Source organism: Ammospiza nelsoni, chromosome 4 (genome assembly GCF_027579445.1).
Source record: "Ammospiza nelsoni isolate bAmmNel1 chromosome 4, bAmmNel1.pri, whole genome shotgun sequence".
Taxonomy (NCBI): domain Eukaryota; kingdom Metazoa; phylum Chordata; class Aves; order Passeriformes; family Passerellidae; genus Ammospiza; species Ammospiza nelsoni.
In genome coordinates this window covers 18,095,438-18,109,469 of record NC_080636.1, presented here as the reverse complement: position 1 = coordinate 18,109,469, position 14,032 = coordinate 18,095,438, and the positions used below count along the sequence as shown (strand labels likewise).

Genomic DNA, 14,032 nt, shown 5'->3' with positions numbered 1-14,032 from the left:
TTTTAAAGCAAAGTGGGGAAAGATACAGGGCAAGGCAGGTCAGGTACTTTTTGTGTGTCTGCTGACAAATCATTGGACAGATACAAGCCTGTTAACTTGTGACCCCTCACCACCAAGGCTTCTCAGTGGATCCTGAGGTAGCTGCCTCTGTGAAAAAGCTGTGGTGGAAGAGGGAAGTCCTAAAGTGGCAGCCTGTGATGGATGCCACCTATGTCTATTACTCTTCTTTCAGCTTCATGGGTATTTAGCCTTTGTAGATCTTGTAACTGATACTATAATACAGTCTCCATAACTGGAACAGATCCAACACCAAGTATATTCCTATAGCAGTAGTCTTCATTCTGGTATCAAGATGTCTTACTGGTATTCTGTCTGTTCTGTGTAGTTGGGAATTACCTACTGCTGTTTACTGAACAAGCTGCCAACAGACAATGAGCATCAATCACATGAGCATCTACACTCCAGAAAATGAAGTGCAAGAGGAAGCTGCAAACATACTAGGTGTTATCTTATTTGAGATATAAACAATCTCAAAGGAACAAAGTGGCAATTTCCAATCAAAAATTTTTTTCTGCTTAAAAATGCCAGTATGTAAGGTTGTCTTGTCCTTTTTTTTCTCTGTTCAGTATAATTATTTACTGAAGGCAATTTCAATCATTTGCATGTAGCTGCCTAATCTCTCAAAAACAGTCAACTCTTTCAATTAGTAAATCTCAAACTACTTCATCTGCAAAAAAAAACTTGCTGCTCTCTGAAACACACCAATGACTTGAGCTCAAAGTTGCAATAAGGGACTAGAATGCAATTTTCTGCTCTAACCTCAATTGCAATCCCAAAACTATAGATGCAGAAAAGTATATCGGTGTTCCAATTCCAGTGATAATCCCCAACCTACTATTCGTAGTTTTCCTACAAATTTGCATCAAAGAACTGTACCCAGAGATTGTTTATTAAAAAAGCTCAAACAAGTTTGTTTTGTATGACACCAGAATTTCACTGAGAAAAATACAGCTATTCCTTGCTTTCACAAAAAGACATTTTGTGTTTACCAGAATGCAACTTTAGAACTGATTTTTTTTTGTTTGTTTGTTTAAAATATGTGATTTCATTTTAAGGAACTAGTTTATAGTATGTCTTATTCTATAACACAGCAGAAATAAGTTACAAAAAGTTACCTTCACATTCTACTTCAGGCCCTCCTGTACTAAGTGATCGCCACTTCTCTTTGGCACGAGCCAGGCAAATATCATATAGTTCTGGAGAAAGAAAAACATAAACCCAAGTCCATTATTTGTACATGCTCATGTTCACTAATCACCCACCACATGGACAATGCTGCCCTAGGCATTAACAGTAGCAGAACTTCTAACTGGGTTACAGTTTTGAAAGACCTGTTCTACTCACCTGTAACTTCATATTAAGTGAAAAGCAGAGGCAATCTAAACTGCATTTTACATTCAAATATTTGCTTTTCCTTGCAGAACACTGATGTTCAAAATTACAGTCCGAATGGATAATTAGAAAAGTCTAGTAAATTATGTAAGAATTATACCCAAGGTGACTAAGCAATGCACAGAAAAGCAGCACAATACAGCAGGAGTACAGGCAGAATTAATTCCAATTTCCATGTTGGAATTAATTACATAAGTTAGTCTTTCAGAGCTGAATTTTTCTCTACTCAGAAGTAATAGATTACTTCTATTTTCACAAATCAAAGTACAAATCTTGCCAGGGGTCTGTTAAAATCTTACAAATCTGTTGTCTTACTTCAAATCAAAGGAAGCACACTATACACATGCTCATAGGCATTTCAAAATTAACAACAATTTTATGTTTCAAAAAGAAAAAAAAATTGAGTCGTTAGTTCTGACCATCTCCATCCAACATCAAAGCAAGAGAGTGACAGCAATACTCAGAAACAATTCACAGCAGCAGTCCTAGAACAGCTACAAGATTAAAAGATGCTGTATTTTTGAACAAAACACATCAAAGCAGCACAAAAAAAGCATAACGAGGTAACATTTCCTCACACCCACACCACAACAGATACAACAATGTCCCCTTGCTATCTCACTTTGTGAGAAATGTCTACAGAGCAGCAGCCTCACCGTGGGTGATGTTTAACTCGTTTCCAATGGCCAAGCTCCAGACTCTGCCTCTCACGCTCGGAGGAATGCCCTGCCACCACAGCTCTCGGACTTTACGCGAACAACACCTGCTCAAAGTAAAACAGCTCATTCTGAGAAACATTTCCTTGCCAGCTGAATTGCAAATGTATCATCCTGTCACTGCTGATGGGATTCAAACCCAAATGAACATCAATGGCCCAAGAAGTAAAATATAATTTGCACGTTCTTTAGTACTAGTTTGCTTTGAACTGCAAAGGAAATCTTTTTTCCTTCCAACGCAAAGGCTTTCTCTATTGACAGAAGCACAGCAATCACAATACACATAATTTTGATTAACGAAAATCATAGGGGAAAAGTAAACAAATGGAAAGGAATTCCACACCTATGCCACTGCCTATGCTAAAGACTGGACAGCTCCATACAAGACTAAATACAGGAACAAGTTATGAAAGTCTGCTCTCTGCCTTCACCCTGCTGTGCAAAGACATGCAGCTTCCCACCTATCTTTGCAGTTCTGTGCCTCTGGAAAAATCCACAAAGATGGGACAAGGATTAACTTTTAGGTGGGAGCTTGAAAGACATTTTAAATGTCTTAAACAGGCTTTGAAATGGATGCAGCTGACGTTCAGCAATCTGGGAGCCCAGGAGGAGGAGAAACAAAATAGCACCTAAGCACAAATGAAAAGTGGTAAAACCACAACAATCCCTTTATCCCTCAGCAGATTCTGAAAACTAAAATGTAAAACAGTGAATACGTTGGGGAACTTCTGAATTCATAAACCAATAAAGGAAAAGGTGGTCTAATTCTTACAGCAACCATAACAGATGCATCTTCAAATACTAAAGACAAACATGTAAATCTACAATTTGTTTAGACTTAGTTTATTACACTTCAGTTCTCCAGAAACACATTTTCCAATAAATTCTGTCAGTCTTTTTAATATATATTATCAGCATAACTGAATTTCATTGTTAAGCAAATTGCAGTTCTGAGTGCTGTTGGTTTATAGTTTATGTTGTGGTGGCTGTATTTGGAGCACTGGGGGCTGGCTCTTTTAATATGACTAGCAAAGATCACCAAGGTATTTTATCAACTGGCTGTGCCATGTCTTTGAAGGAAATCTTCCAGCACTTAATATAAACAATTTTTTCCCTATTTCTCTTTTTCATCATTTGATTATCCCAGGATATATACCATTCTAGAATTAAAGAGGCTTCATAAACCATTCACATACCTCCATCTACACTGATATTGCATTAACAGCTCAGTCAAGGAAAGCTCATTTCTGATAAATGGATGTTCAGGTACTATGCCTTATGCTTTTACATTCTCTACCACAGATCACTCCTCAGTGCTTCACAGTTTCTGAGTACCTTGAGCTTTCATTAGAGTAATAAGACTCAGCACTGCATCACTTCCAATCACCTTGTAGAAATAAAGATGTTGCTTATTTCTTTTGTAGCTGTTCAAGAATGATTTTCTAACAAAAGCTTCCAAGATCATTTAAAATTTATGCTTCCTAACTTTGCAACTTCTCTTCAGGATACGCACTGCAATTTTAATTAAAACTCAATATAACATACTGTCTTACATAGTTTCCCAGTTGGGTAAGATTTCATTGTTCCAAGTTAAAACAGCATTGCCAATGCTGTCTTCCAGTTTACAGCGTTCTTCCAGTTGTTTCTTTCTCTTCTGGGCTTCTTTAAGCTCTGCAAAAAAGGAATTTCCTCTCTAAGTTAATAAAACCAGAAACTAAATATTCAGTTAATCATGGCTATGAAACCATGTAAAGCACACTGTGTTCACCCTGAAGTACAGTAGACTGTTCAAATGCTGAAAATTTCCCAGGCACACAGCAAGCTGAGCAGTGATTGCAAATGTGAAGAAAGAACAAACTGCAACTATAAGTTTAATTTTCCACAGATGAGACAATGAGAACTAGATAATGTATGACTTCTTTGACTCTTCAAATCTAACCACACTACTAACTTTAAATTAACACCTCAGTCAGTCAACAGCCTCACCTAGTAGAATAGGTCAGAGTATTTCCTAATAAATCCCCACCCCTTTTATAGCAGACTCAAAACTACAGGCCAAATTAATACAAATTTTTATTTTGTTTTCATTCTTCTATTACAATTTAGGTATACTGTCATGAAATCACAAGAGCCACATTTCTGATTCTACTTCACATATGGATAATCTCAATGTTACACATACCAAATGGAAAACTTCAGTTCACTAGGAAGAAAACAAATTTCATGTCTAGTTTAGATGTACTTTGCAGTTTGAATTATCACTCGGTATTTCTTCCTGCATTATCAATTACTGCTTTTTCCACCAGCAAATTTGTTAAACAAATGCAGGCAATCTCTACAGCAGGATATGGGTGTGCATTCACATGCTATCTACAGTATGAGGAGGTGCTCACCTGGCAAGCAAAAGTCACTGAAGAAAAGCAGCACCATGAACAAGGTCTTTGGAATGGACACATTTTACCTGATGGATCCACTTTAAAACCCCACAGAAACTGTGGGTTCAAATTTAAAGCCCCACAGAAACTGTGCCTGAGCAGAACCATAGCAACTGCCTCATAATGTTTTCAGCTCTGACACAAGCCCTTTGCAAGCCTGCTGAAATGCAGGCTTTCAATTTTTCTCTAACCAACAAGAGGGTGTTTACAGTCTTTGATCTCCTGACGTCTTGACAATGTATCACCCTGCAAAGCTGTTCATCTGGAGTGGCTTCAGGGAAAATGGGTTTGTCATGGTATTTATCTGGGCAGAATGACATACTCCAGTTCAATGAAGACAGCACAAGGACTTGGTCCATCACCTAACAGTCATCCCATTTTCCCCAATCCACCCACCCTACATGCAGAGAAAGAACAGGGAAAGTCCTTTACACTACACATAAAGTAGCAGATTTATTGAACAGGAGTCACACGAAGGCAGAACTTCACTGGTAGGTACATGATGTTCAAGATCACAAGAGAATACTTCTATTAGTGTGTCACTTGCATTCTGCAGTTAAGTCCTGTGTTCATACACCCTTTTCACTGTTTCATACGGTTCAAGGGTGTGACCAGCTGGAAAAATATATTTTCAGTAGCCTCCACTGGATGCAAAACTCAAGTCCAAATCTTCTATTATTGCAATGCTTGTTTTGAATTAGAAAACCCAGATGGTCAAAAACATCAGCCAAAAGAAACCACAGCCATCACCTCTACCTCATAGTCATGGTACAGTGTTACTAGGACACTTCTGCAAAAAATATCATCAGGCAAGAAATTATGAGCAAATCCTTGAGAAAGCTTTAAATTTTTAGTGAGATTATCAAATGAACATAACTGCATACATTTTCCTGTGTGGAAAACTATGTGTTTATGTACTACAGCCTGAACAGGTTGCTTCCAGCATGAAACTGACAAATATCCTGCAGTTTCAAGTCCAGTCTTCACTAATTTGACCAACAATCTACTTCAATATATTACTAAGTTTTTAAACCTATAAATAATGAGTTTGTCAATCACTCATTTAAGAGTTATGGATTAAAAAATTATTTCCTGCTGGATTCTAGGACCATTTTCTTTTCAGCTTGGGGCTGGGCTTTTCAACAAAACTACCTTTGTTCCTCTCTCTTGGGAGTGATCCTTCTTTGAGAGGAAGCAGAGATCCCTCACATTACAGAGCAACAGACTGACACAAGTGCATTCCAGGTTTAGAAATATCCCTATACTTTTTGAATCTGAAGACAAGAAATTCCATCACCTCTTTTCTTTGCTTGAACCACCATTTCTTCGTACTGTTGCCTGTGTTTCTGGGCTTCTTCTGCTGGTTTTGCAGGAAGGTTCCTAAAAAATAATATTTACAGTTGGCATGACTGTCTAAATAAAATTCTAGACACTTCTAAAGGAAAAGCACACTCTGCTTCCTGTCAAAATATCCAGTCAAAGAGCAGAACAACAGATCCTTGGAAAGAATCTTTTTTTGCCAGAGTCAGCAGAAGGGAAGAACACTGACCAGCTATGACTACGTTTATACACCAAATACGCTGAGTAATTTCCTTACGTTTGGTAATTTCAGCATTTTTATTCTTAAACCAACTGAACCCACAGGCTGGTCTTCATGGAGAAAATACACTGGTATATACAAAACTGGCTGCTTTTGATTTGAACTGGTAAGATACAGGACTGTATTCTTTCTTACTGTTCACCTTATTTAAGAGTTACATTCACAACTTTCTTTACCCACAGGTAATGACTCCCCAACCCAGCCTTTTCCTGCTCTCTGAAACTCCACTTCTATTTTAAAGAGTTAACTCTTTCCCTTCTCTTCTAGAGCAACAAGTGGCACTGGAGTCATCCTCAATATTCTCCATTTTTAATACTAACAAAACATTTTGATTTGTGATTCAGGCTCTGCCATACAAATGCATGTGTTCATATGTCAGAACACACGCTCTTTCAGCTAATCCTATTTGTAATGAACATAACCATGTGTATCTCTTACAGCTACAGCATCAGCAAAACATCAAAACAGGAAATGACTAACTATTTTGTTCTTCTGTACTGTAGAACACTATTTTATTCCTAGAACAGTTTATATCTCTGGTTAATAGAAAAGCTATGCAAAAATTCACTTTCATGCTCCTGTAAGGTGTCACATATCAGGCAGCTGACAGCCCCCAACACCATTAAGAGTTAGCATGCATTACTATTTATGTAATCACAGTGCCTGTAATGTACACTTAAGCACCTCATGCAGGCCCACAAGTACTTTTCCAAATCAAGGTCGTTAGTAGAAAAACAAAAGTAAATTTTCACTTTGGTGAAATGTTGGTTTGTTAACCAGACAGACCAATCTCTTTATCCAGCTTCACTTTGGTAAATTGATCTGCATCCTTTTTTTTAAATCCAAGTCTTTAGAAATTATTTAAGTTAGGGGAAGTTTGGAAAGGAAAACCAGATGAAAGAAGACAAGTATTGATAACTTAAATTCTACCACACAAATTACTGGTTCTATGTCTTAACATTGCCAACAAACATGTGAGATGGTGTTTAGTATCTATTAAAATTCAACTAATGCTTTTTCCAGTTGAAGCTAGAGGCACCATGGAATATTTATTGATTTTATACTGTGAAGTTTTACCTAAGCCCTACAAATGAGTGTGAAATCAAGAGCGGGTATTTTGAAAAAAAAATAATCTCACTCCACTGTTCTGTCTGAAGTCTTAAAAAGGAAACTAAGACTAATAGGTAAACATAAAAAATAGTATACAAAGTGTAGGTAAGCAATTAAAAAAAGATTCCTTAGTAAGAGTCAGATAACAGCACTGCTGTCCAGAGCAGTTTTCCCATTAGAAGTGATGTTTCAATTGTCTTCAATTTTAAAAATACCTTTCTGCTACAAGTTCCCCACTCTATCAACAGTAGGAAAGAAAGCAAAATCTGAACATTCCCTGTAATGTAACACTAACTTCATCTGTATGAACACTGTACTACTCAGATTATCCCACAAAAAAGAGATTTTTAATAGACAAGTTTTAAATACAACAGATAACGTAGTACACTTTGTTTCCAGTTGGACATAATAACATAACATTGCCTGCTATAACAAATAATCACTCTTACATTTTCTACATCTCCCAATGTCTTGCCACACAGTCCATCAGCCAAGCCAGAAAGTTCCTTAAGTAACCCTACAATTAGACTACTTTGATGTGAGCGTTTTTCACACAGGTTTGTTGATGAAAACACAGATCTATGTTTTGCCAGTTATTCATATCAATGCACAGCTATACTAAAAATGCAGATGTCATACCCATAAAGCCATCTCACATTCATAATCATAAACTGACTAAGCATGACTGCATTTGTGTAATTCAGGAGAAAAACACAGTAAAGCAGCTGCTGGTAAATCGCTTTGGAGTCACCCTGCATATGCAAAAATCTCCTTGCAGTAAAAGGTATGAAACAACTCATCAAGTGCTTGACAACCCTTAAAATGGGATGCTGAACTCCCTGCAGAGCAATCACTATACTGTTTCATTATTTATGGAGGTGTGGCCTTTCGCTGTGTAAACAGGACATTGTATTCTTGCTTCTCAATTTCTTTAGCATCTACCAGTTTTGTTTTTATGCTTAGGTTATCTCATGGAAAATAATCCTTTAATTATGTTTAGGAAGTAGAATTACTCAAAACTTTGATATCCTAATTAACTCCCTTCACAAAAAGCCATTGCTTTTATTATAAAATAAAGTTCTTCTGTTTGAGTAATTTTTCTCATAATCACCCCAATTTCATATTCACTAGTCTGAAGAAAAAAAAAATCTACTTTAGATTTTAAATTATCTGTTGAGGTTAGACAAAGCAAATACACTGAGTTAGAAAATACTTGCTAGGTTTTAAAGAGACCCTCACTGTGGCACTTCCAAAACTTACGCTGGTCGGTCCTCTAAAATAAGTGCTGTAGTGGAGAGTGGTTCAAAATCAAGATTCTTCCTCACATTCTGTTTAGGAGAGAGTGGTCTCTGAGCTCGTCCAGTTTTTTCTTCATATTCCTAGAGAAGAAAAGGACAGGGAAACTTACACAAGTGCAGAGCACCAAGATGATGCACTTGAGAATTTAAAAAGGGATCTACAGAAATTTTTAAGACAATGCTTTCACATCTCAGCCCTACTACAGTCCCTTTGAAACTTTTCAACTAGAGCAACCTCAACACTGAAAACACCAACAAAATGTTTTTTTCCATTCTTTCTGTTTGTACACACACCTTAAGTTCCTCTAGCTGACAGTCTGCTTTTCCAAAGTATTACTAAGGAGTTTACAAACAGCAGGTACTTTCTGAGGTACAAAAATAGGACCTATTTAAATTTTTATTAATTTACACTCTTTTCAAACTAAAGTAAAAAATGACCACGAGCTCCATGTCTTAAAATCTCATTGTAAGATCTCTCCTACACAAGCTGTTTTCATATGCAACAGCTCAACAATGGGGAGAGAAAAAAAGGTTAAAATCACTGTTAGAAAGACCACACTTGGTACAATGCCTTGGACAATCCTAAATCACAGTAGAGCATAACACGTTAACCTTTGTCTGTAATCAGACACTGACACACTGGAGCAAGGCTAGCAAAGAGGCATTGAGATGGCAGGGTGTGGAGCAAGTGCCCCACAAAGAGAGGCCCAGAGCACCAGGTTTGCTCAGCCTCCAGAGGAAAAGGCTTTGCAGGGAGAGGAGGTTGCCTTGTGACAAAATTCCCAACCTTGAAAGCATTCAAAGCTCAGGGGGATGAGCCCTGAGAACCTGGTTAAAGCAGACTCTGTCCTGAGAGGAGAGCGAGCCCCTCAGGGTCCTTCTACCCTTAATTACTGCATCACCCTGACCTACAGCAGAGGACTTGGCATTCAGGTACCATTTTATTTTTACTTTCCCTACAAACACTGGTTTAAAAGAAATTATACTAAAACCATGGCCTAATGGGATAAAACAACCTTTACACAACTTCCATGTACTTCAGTGCTTGAAGTATTACAGCAAACATTAAATATGCAAAGTATCAGTGATACAAAAACAACAAACATGGTCAAACCGTCCTAAGGAAAAATCACATCCACATTATACATAGTTACTTCTACATTCAACTTTATAATGATTCTTGCCACTTCCAAAACTCAAAGGCTTTAATGCACAATTTTTTTTATTCCATTTCTATTAAAATAAAATTTAGAAAAACACAAATGTATGCTATCAATGAGCACTATGAAGAGTGCTCCAGCCACAGACCTTTTCCTGCTAGCACAAAGAGTTCCTCAGATGGTTCTGCTTTCTTTCTCTCAACCTAACCTCTCCATTTCATAAAAACCTCCTTGGGCATGAGATACGCGTTTCCAACCAGTGAGGTTCATTCAGCAACTAAAACAGGATCCATCCCTTCCAGAAAGGCTGTCTCCAATCACACCTTAAAAAAGGGGATGGATGAAAACAAGACATGATGCATGAATGTGGAGCCTTGGTCATCTACTCTGTGTTGTGCAGTTCAATCCTTGTTCAAACTACTTCCATAGGACTCATGGGTACAGGTCTGTGCAGCCCTCAGGACACAGAAAATCATTATTTTTCCTTGTCTATTAACTGGGCACTGTCTCAATCCTATGATGACTACATTGCTGTAATGGGAAACATGGTCATGAATTTGGAATGTCTGGCTCATTAATACCAGCTAATACTACTATGCATGACATCAGCTGGAAAACAAGGAAAAGAACCAAGGAAAATGCATTTAAACTACAGACTAGTACCTAGCTTTGTCAAGTAAAGAGACAGTGCTCATGCTGACAAAGCCATTCACTAAAAAAACCTCCAAAAAAAAAAAAAAAGCAAAATACTACTATAAAAAATACTGAGGTAGAGAGCATATTGAGAAAGCACAGGCTTACACTGGTCACTTGCACCAGCAAACAACTGAGAGTGACTAGAGTGTAAGTGCACCATCATAATGGGCTTCAGCTGCACCAGCTGCAGAGCAAATCCACTGTGCTGATGTGCTGATAGCAATGAAGCAAATGGCTTTTCTTTTTCCCAGTTTCTATTAAGAGACTGATTTTTTTAATGAGTCCTTTTTCACAAATTAACATAGTCAAATATTAACCTCTCTTACTCCCGAAAGCATCTCAGAATTTAACATTAAAACATATGCACCCCTTGTTTATTATAGCAGAAATTCCAGAAAAGCTGCTTAATTTTGACTTATGAAAATTATATTCAGGGTCTACTTTCACTGAAAGCCAACTGGAGAGCAAAATTGCTTTTGGAAAGTGAGAAAAGAATGTCCACACTGGGCTGCAATGGGAATTTTATTCTGAATACCCAAATTGATTTGGAAATCCCCTTCATCTAAGCAAAAAGTTCTCCAGATCAGCACTACACATCTCCTTACAAGAATTTCTTGGTTAAGAAAATGTTTTATTTCTAAATATGGATGCTAGTTACAGTATCAGCACATCAGGACAATTACGCAAACCTCCCAGAAGAGCCAAAGCCCACCCTGCATTTCAGCAAGTATTCACTGGTGTTCTACTCAGCACTACCCTACAGTAAAAAAGCCAGACCAGCACAAAAATGGGAGTGGCACATTTGATCAGATTACAAGTATGATTCCTTTGTACCAATTTCATCCTTTTCAGTGGTAGCCAAAAAAGAATAAAAATGTCCTGTTGTGATACTATCTACAAGACTGCTTTTTATTAAGGGAAAATTAAAAAAAAAAAACAAACAACAAAACAAAACCTCCTACCCCAGTCCCCCCCCCAAAAAACCCAACACCCTAAAATTCACAGAAAACAAAAGTTCATGAAAATTATCTTTTACCCCAGTGAGAAGTGAATGCTATTTCAGAGCACAATGTATGATACAGCAATGAAGCACACTGAAGTCTCCACAAACTCATATTAAGAATATCTGCTGACTGAGCAAGTGCAAGTATTTGCACATGCAGGCATATTGCAATAGGCTGGGCTACACAATAGCTCGTTTTAAGCTTTTTCTTTTAAATCGGACTCTAATCTCTCACAGGTACAAATAACTCAGGATCTGTTTAAATGCTATGCTGCAGTTAGGGGTTACTAACCTGATACAGCTGCAAGTTAATTTTAAGATCAATTTAGGATGAGCTGACCGTTTACAATTTAAAACATAGCCTTATCACTGGGATCATTTAGGCTTTCTTCCAGGTTTCGCCTTCAGCTGTTCACAAGAGCTGAACAAGGATTTGAAGATGTTCTATTAAGAGCGTGCTGTAGATTAAAGCACTGATTTAAATAATCCAAACTAAACAAAGAAAACCCACAGAAACACGCCTCCTGAAACCAAGTTTAATTCTGGGTGGAACCTGCCAGCTTTGCAGTTAAGATGCAAGAAGCTCTGACTGTGGTGATTCTCTGCGATTCTTCAAAAAAGACAAGCCAGCCTACAAAGGGATTCTCAACAATCTCTGCCGAGAGACACAAATAACCCTCTAGAACCCAGGGCAAGCGCTCAAAGGCCGACTGCTCTACCCGGGAGAGCGCTGTGGGACTTCCCACACGGCCCAAGCCTCCCCAGGCTCCAGCAGCACGGCAGAACCGAACCTACAATAACACAAACTGCTCTATCAAGGTCATCTTGTTTTGGCCCTGCGTGTTTAAAGGCAGCCACTTTCCGACGGAGCCGAATATGAAATATTCATGCTGGCTGCCGGAGCGGCAGACGCCGGGGGCTGCGGGACTCTGGCTCCAGGGGCGGCAGCAGGGCTGGGCAGGAGGGATGGCCGGGGTTTCGGCCGGGGTTCCAGCCAGGTTCCAGCCTGCAGCCCCCACGCTCCGACACCCCGAACACCCGGCAGAGCTGCGCTGCCGCCTTCCATCCCGGCGGAGCCCCGCCCCGCACAAAGAGAATCCCCTTCCCGGTTAGCTGCCTCTGCCCCGGACTCGGTGCGGCGACTGAGAAGCGGACGAGGCCGGGTTCACCCACAACGGTTCAAGTCCGCGCCCGCCCATCCCGCCCGCCCCGACCCGACCCCCGCAGCTGCCCCGCTCCGCTCACCATGAACGCTGCGGTCCCTCACGGGCGGCGGCGCCGGAGCCCCATTGCCCGTCCCGCACCGCGGGCCTGGCTCCCGCCGCCCGGGCCCGCACGGCCTCGCGGGCCGCCCGCCCCGCCCGGGCCGCCTCCCGCGGGTGGGTCCGGCCGGGCCGCCCCGCCCCGCCAGCCGCGCTAATCACCCGCGGAGCCGCCGCACAGCATCGCTTCTCTCCGCCTCGCCCAGCGCTGCCTGGGCACGCACGGCACCGCCTGGCACACGCCTCCCGGGCCGCCCCGGCAGCCCGGCCCTGCCCGGTGCGGATCCGGGGCCGTGACGGACAACACAAGCCTGCCACAAGCTCGTCTGCATTAGCCGCAGTCTTTGTCAGCTCGGCATTACGGGTGCCTTCAGGACGCAGCTGCATCCCTCAAACACTGACATCCCGCTTCACTGCTTTCCCACACTGCCGCTTCCCCTCCCCGCGTCCCTGGCTCCAAGCCAGGCGTTTGCTTGTACTGAGTCCCGCTCTGCCTTGCTGAGACAGCCTCGGTACCTGTCCGAAGTGCAAGATCAGCTAAAACTCACCAACCCCTACATCAGTGCCGAAAGATGCGATACTTCCCTTCAGCATAAACATCTTTTCAGTACCACTCATGCTCTGTCCACCTCTGGCAGCTGTAAGGGATAGATATATAAATCTCTTCTGCAGTTCGGACAACTTCCACATTACCTCTTGCTAAATATTTTACCTCAATCTGGATAGATTATCAACCTTAATTTTAATTTGTTCAAAGGCTCTATAATTTAATTCAGTAGAGACACCCAAATTGCTCTGGCTTCATCTTTGGCAGACCTGCATTTTAAAATATTACCTATTGACCTGCAAGTGCTTCTATGTTCTCAGCTCTGCACTAAGGATTTCATATTCTTAAGCATCACTGACTGTGGTTTGCAGCTGTCAGGGTGAATTGCTCATGATCTTTTAATCAAAGTCTGACCCTCAATCCCAAAATGATCAGCAAGGACTGATCTGAAAACAACCAATCACTTAAGTATTCTGCTTTCAATGGGCGGCTTTGCAGAAGCTAAACTATTTTCTCAGAATTGCTAGGTGTTATACCAGCTATTGTTTTCAACTTGTGACTTCACATCTATTTCACAGATTCAGTGATACAATACCAAGTACAGAACAGTTCGTTCACTGCTTAAAAGTATCTCAGCTCCATTCCCACCAATGCCAATTAGTTGCAGACACCTGCCATCCAAACATCTCATGTCAAAGCAAAAGTCAGCACAGCTCATGCAAAACATTACAGGCTCCAAACTAAGTTATCACA

At 40.3% G+C, this 14,032-nt stretch overlaps 1 protein-coding gene across 3 annotated transcripts in view; it reads right to left on the bottom strand.

Annotated features, from left to right (window-relative positions):
* The window catches only part of TBC1D14 (TBC1 domain family member 14), a 63,880-nt gene that overhangs the window by 18,512 nt on the left and 31,336 nt on the right, over positions 1–14,032 (bottom strand). Inside the window, exons 1-6 of one of the 3 annotated variants that reach the window (XM_059469854.1) lie at positions 12,716–12,866; positions 8,574–8,692; positions 5,901–5,983; positions 3,722–3,839; positions 2,109–2,215; positions 1,176–1,256 (exon numbers count right to left, since the gene is read on the bottom strand). In XM_059469854.1, the coding sequence (XP_059325837.1) occupies positions 1,176–1,256; positions 2,109–2,215; positions 3,722–3,839; positions 5,901–5,983; positions 8,574–8,692; positions 12,716–12,718 (511 nt within the window). In that variant the 5' untranslated portion in view covers positions 12,719–12,866. Of the gene's footprint in view, positions 1–1,175; positions 1,257–2,108; positions 2,216–3,721; positions 3,840–5,900; positions 5,984–8,573; positions 8,693–11,762; positions 11,784–12,715; positions 12,867–14,032 lie in introns of those variants that run through there. The other 2 variants (XM_059469855.1, XM_059469852.1) reach the window with 2 other exon arrangements.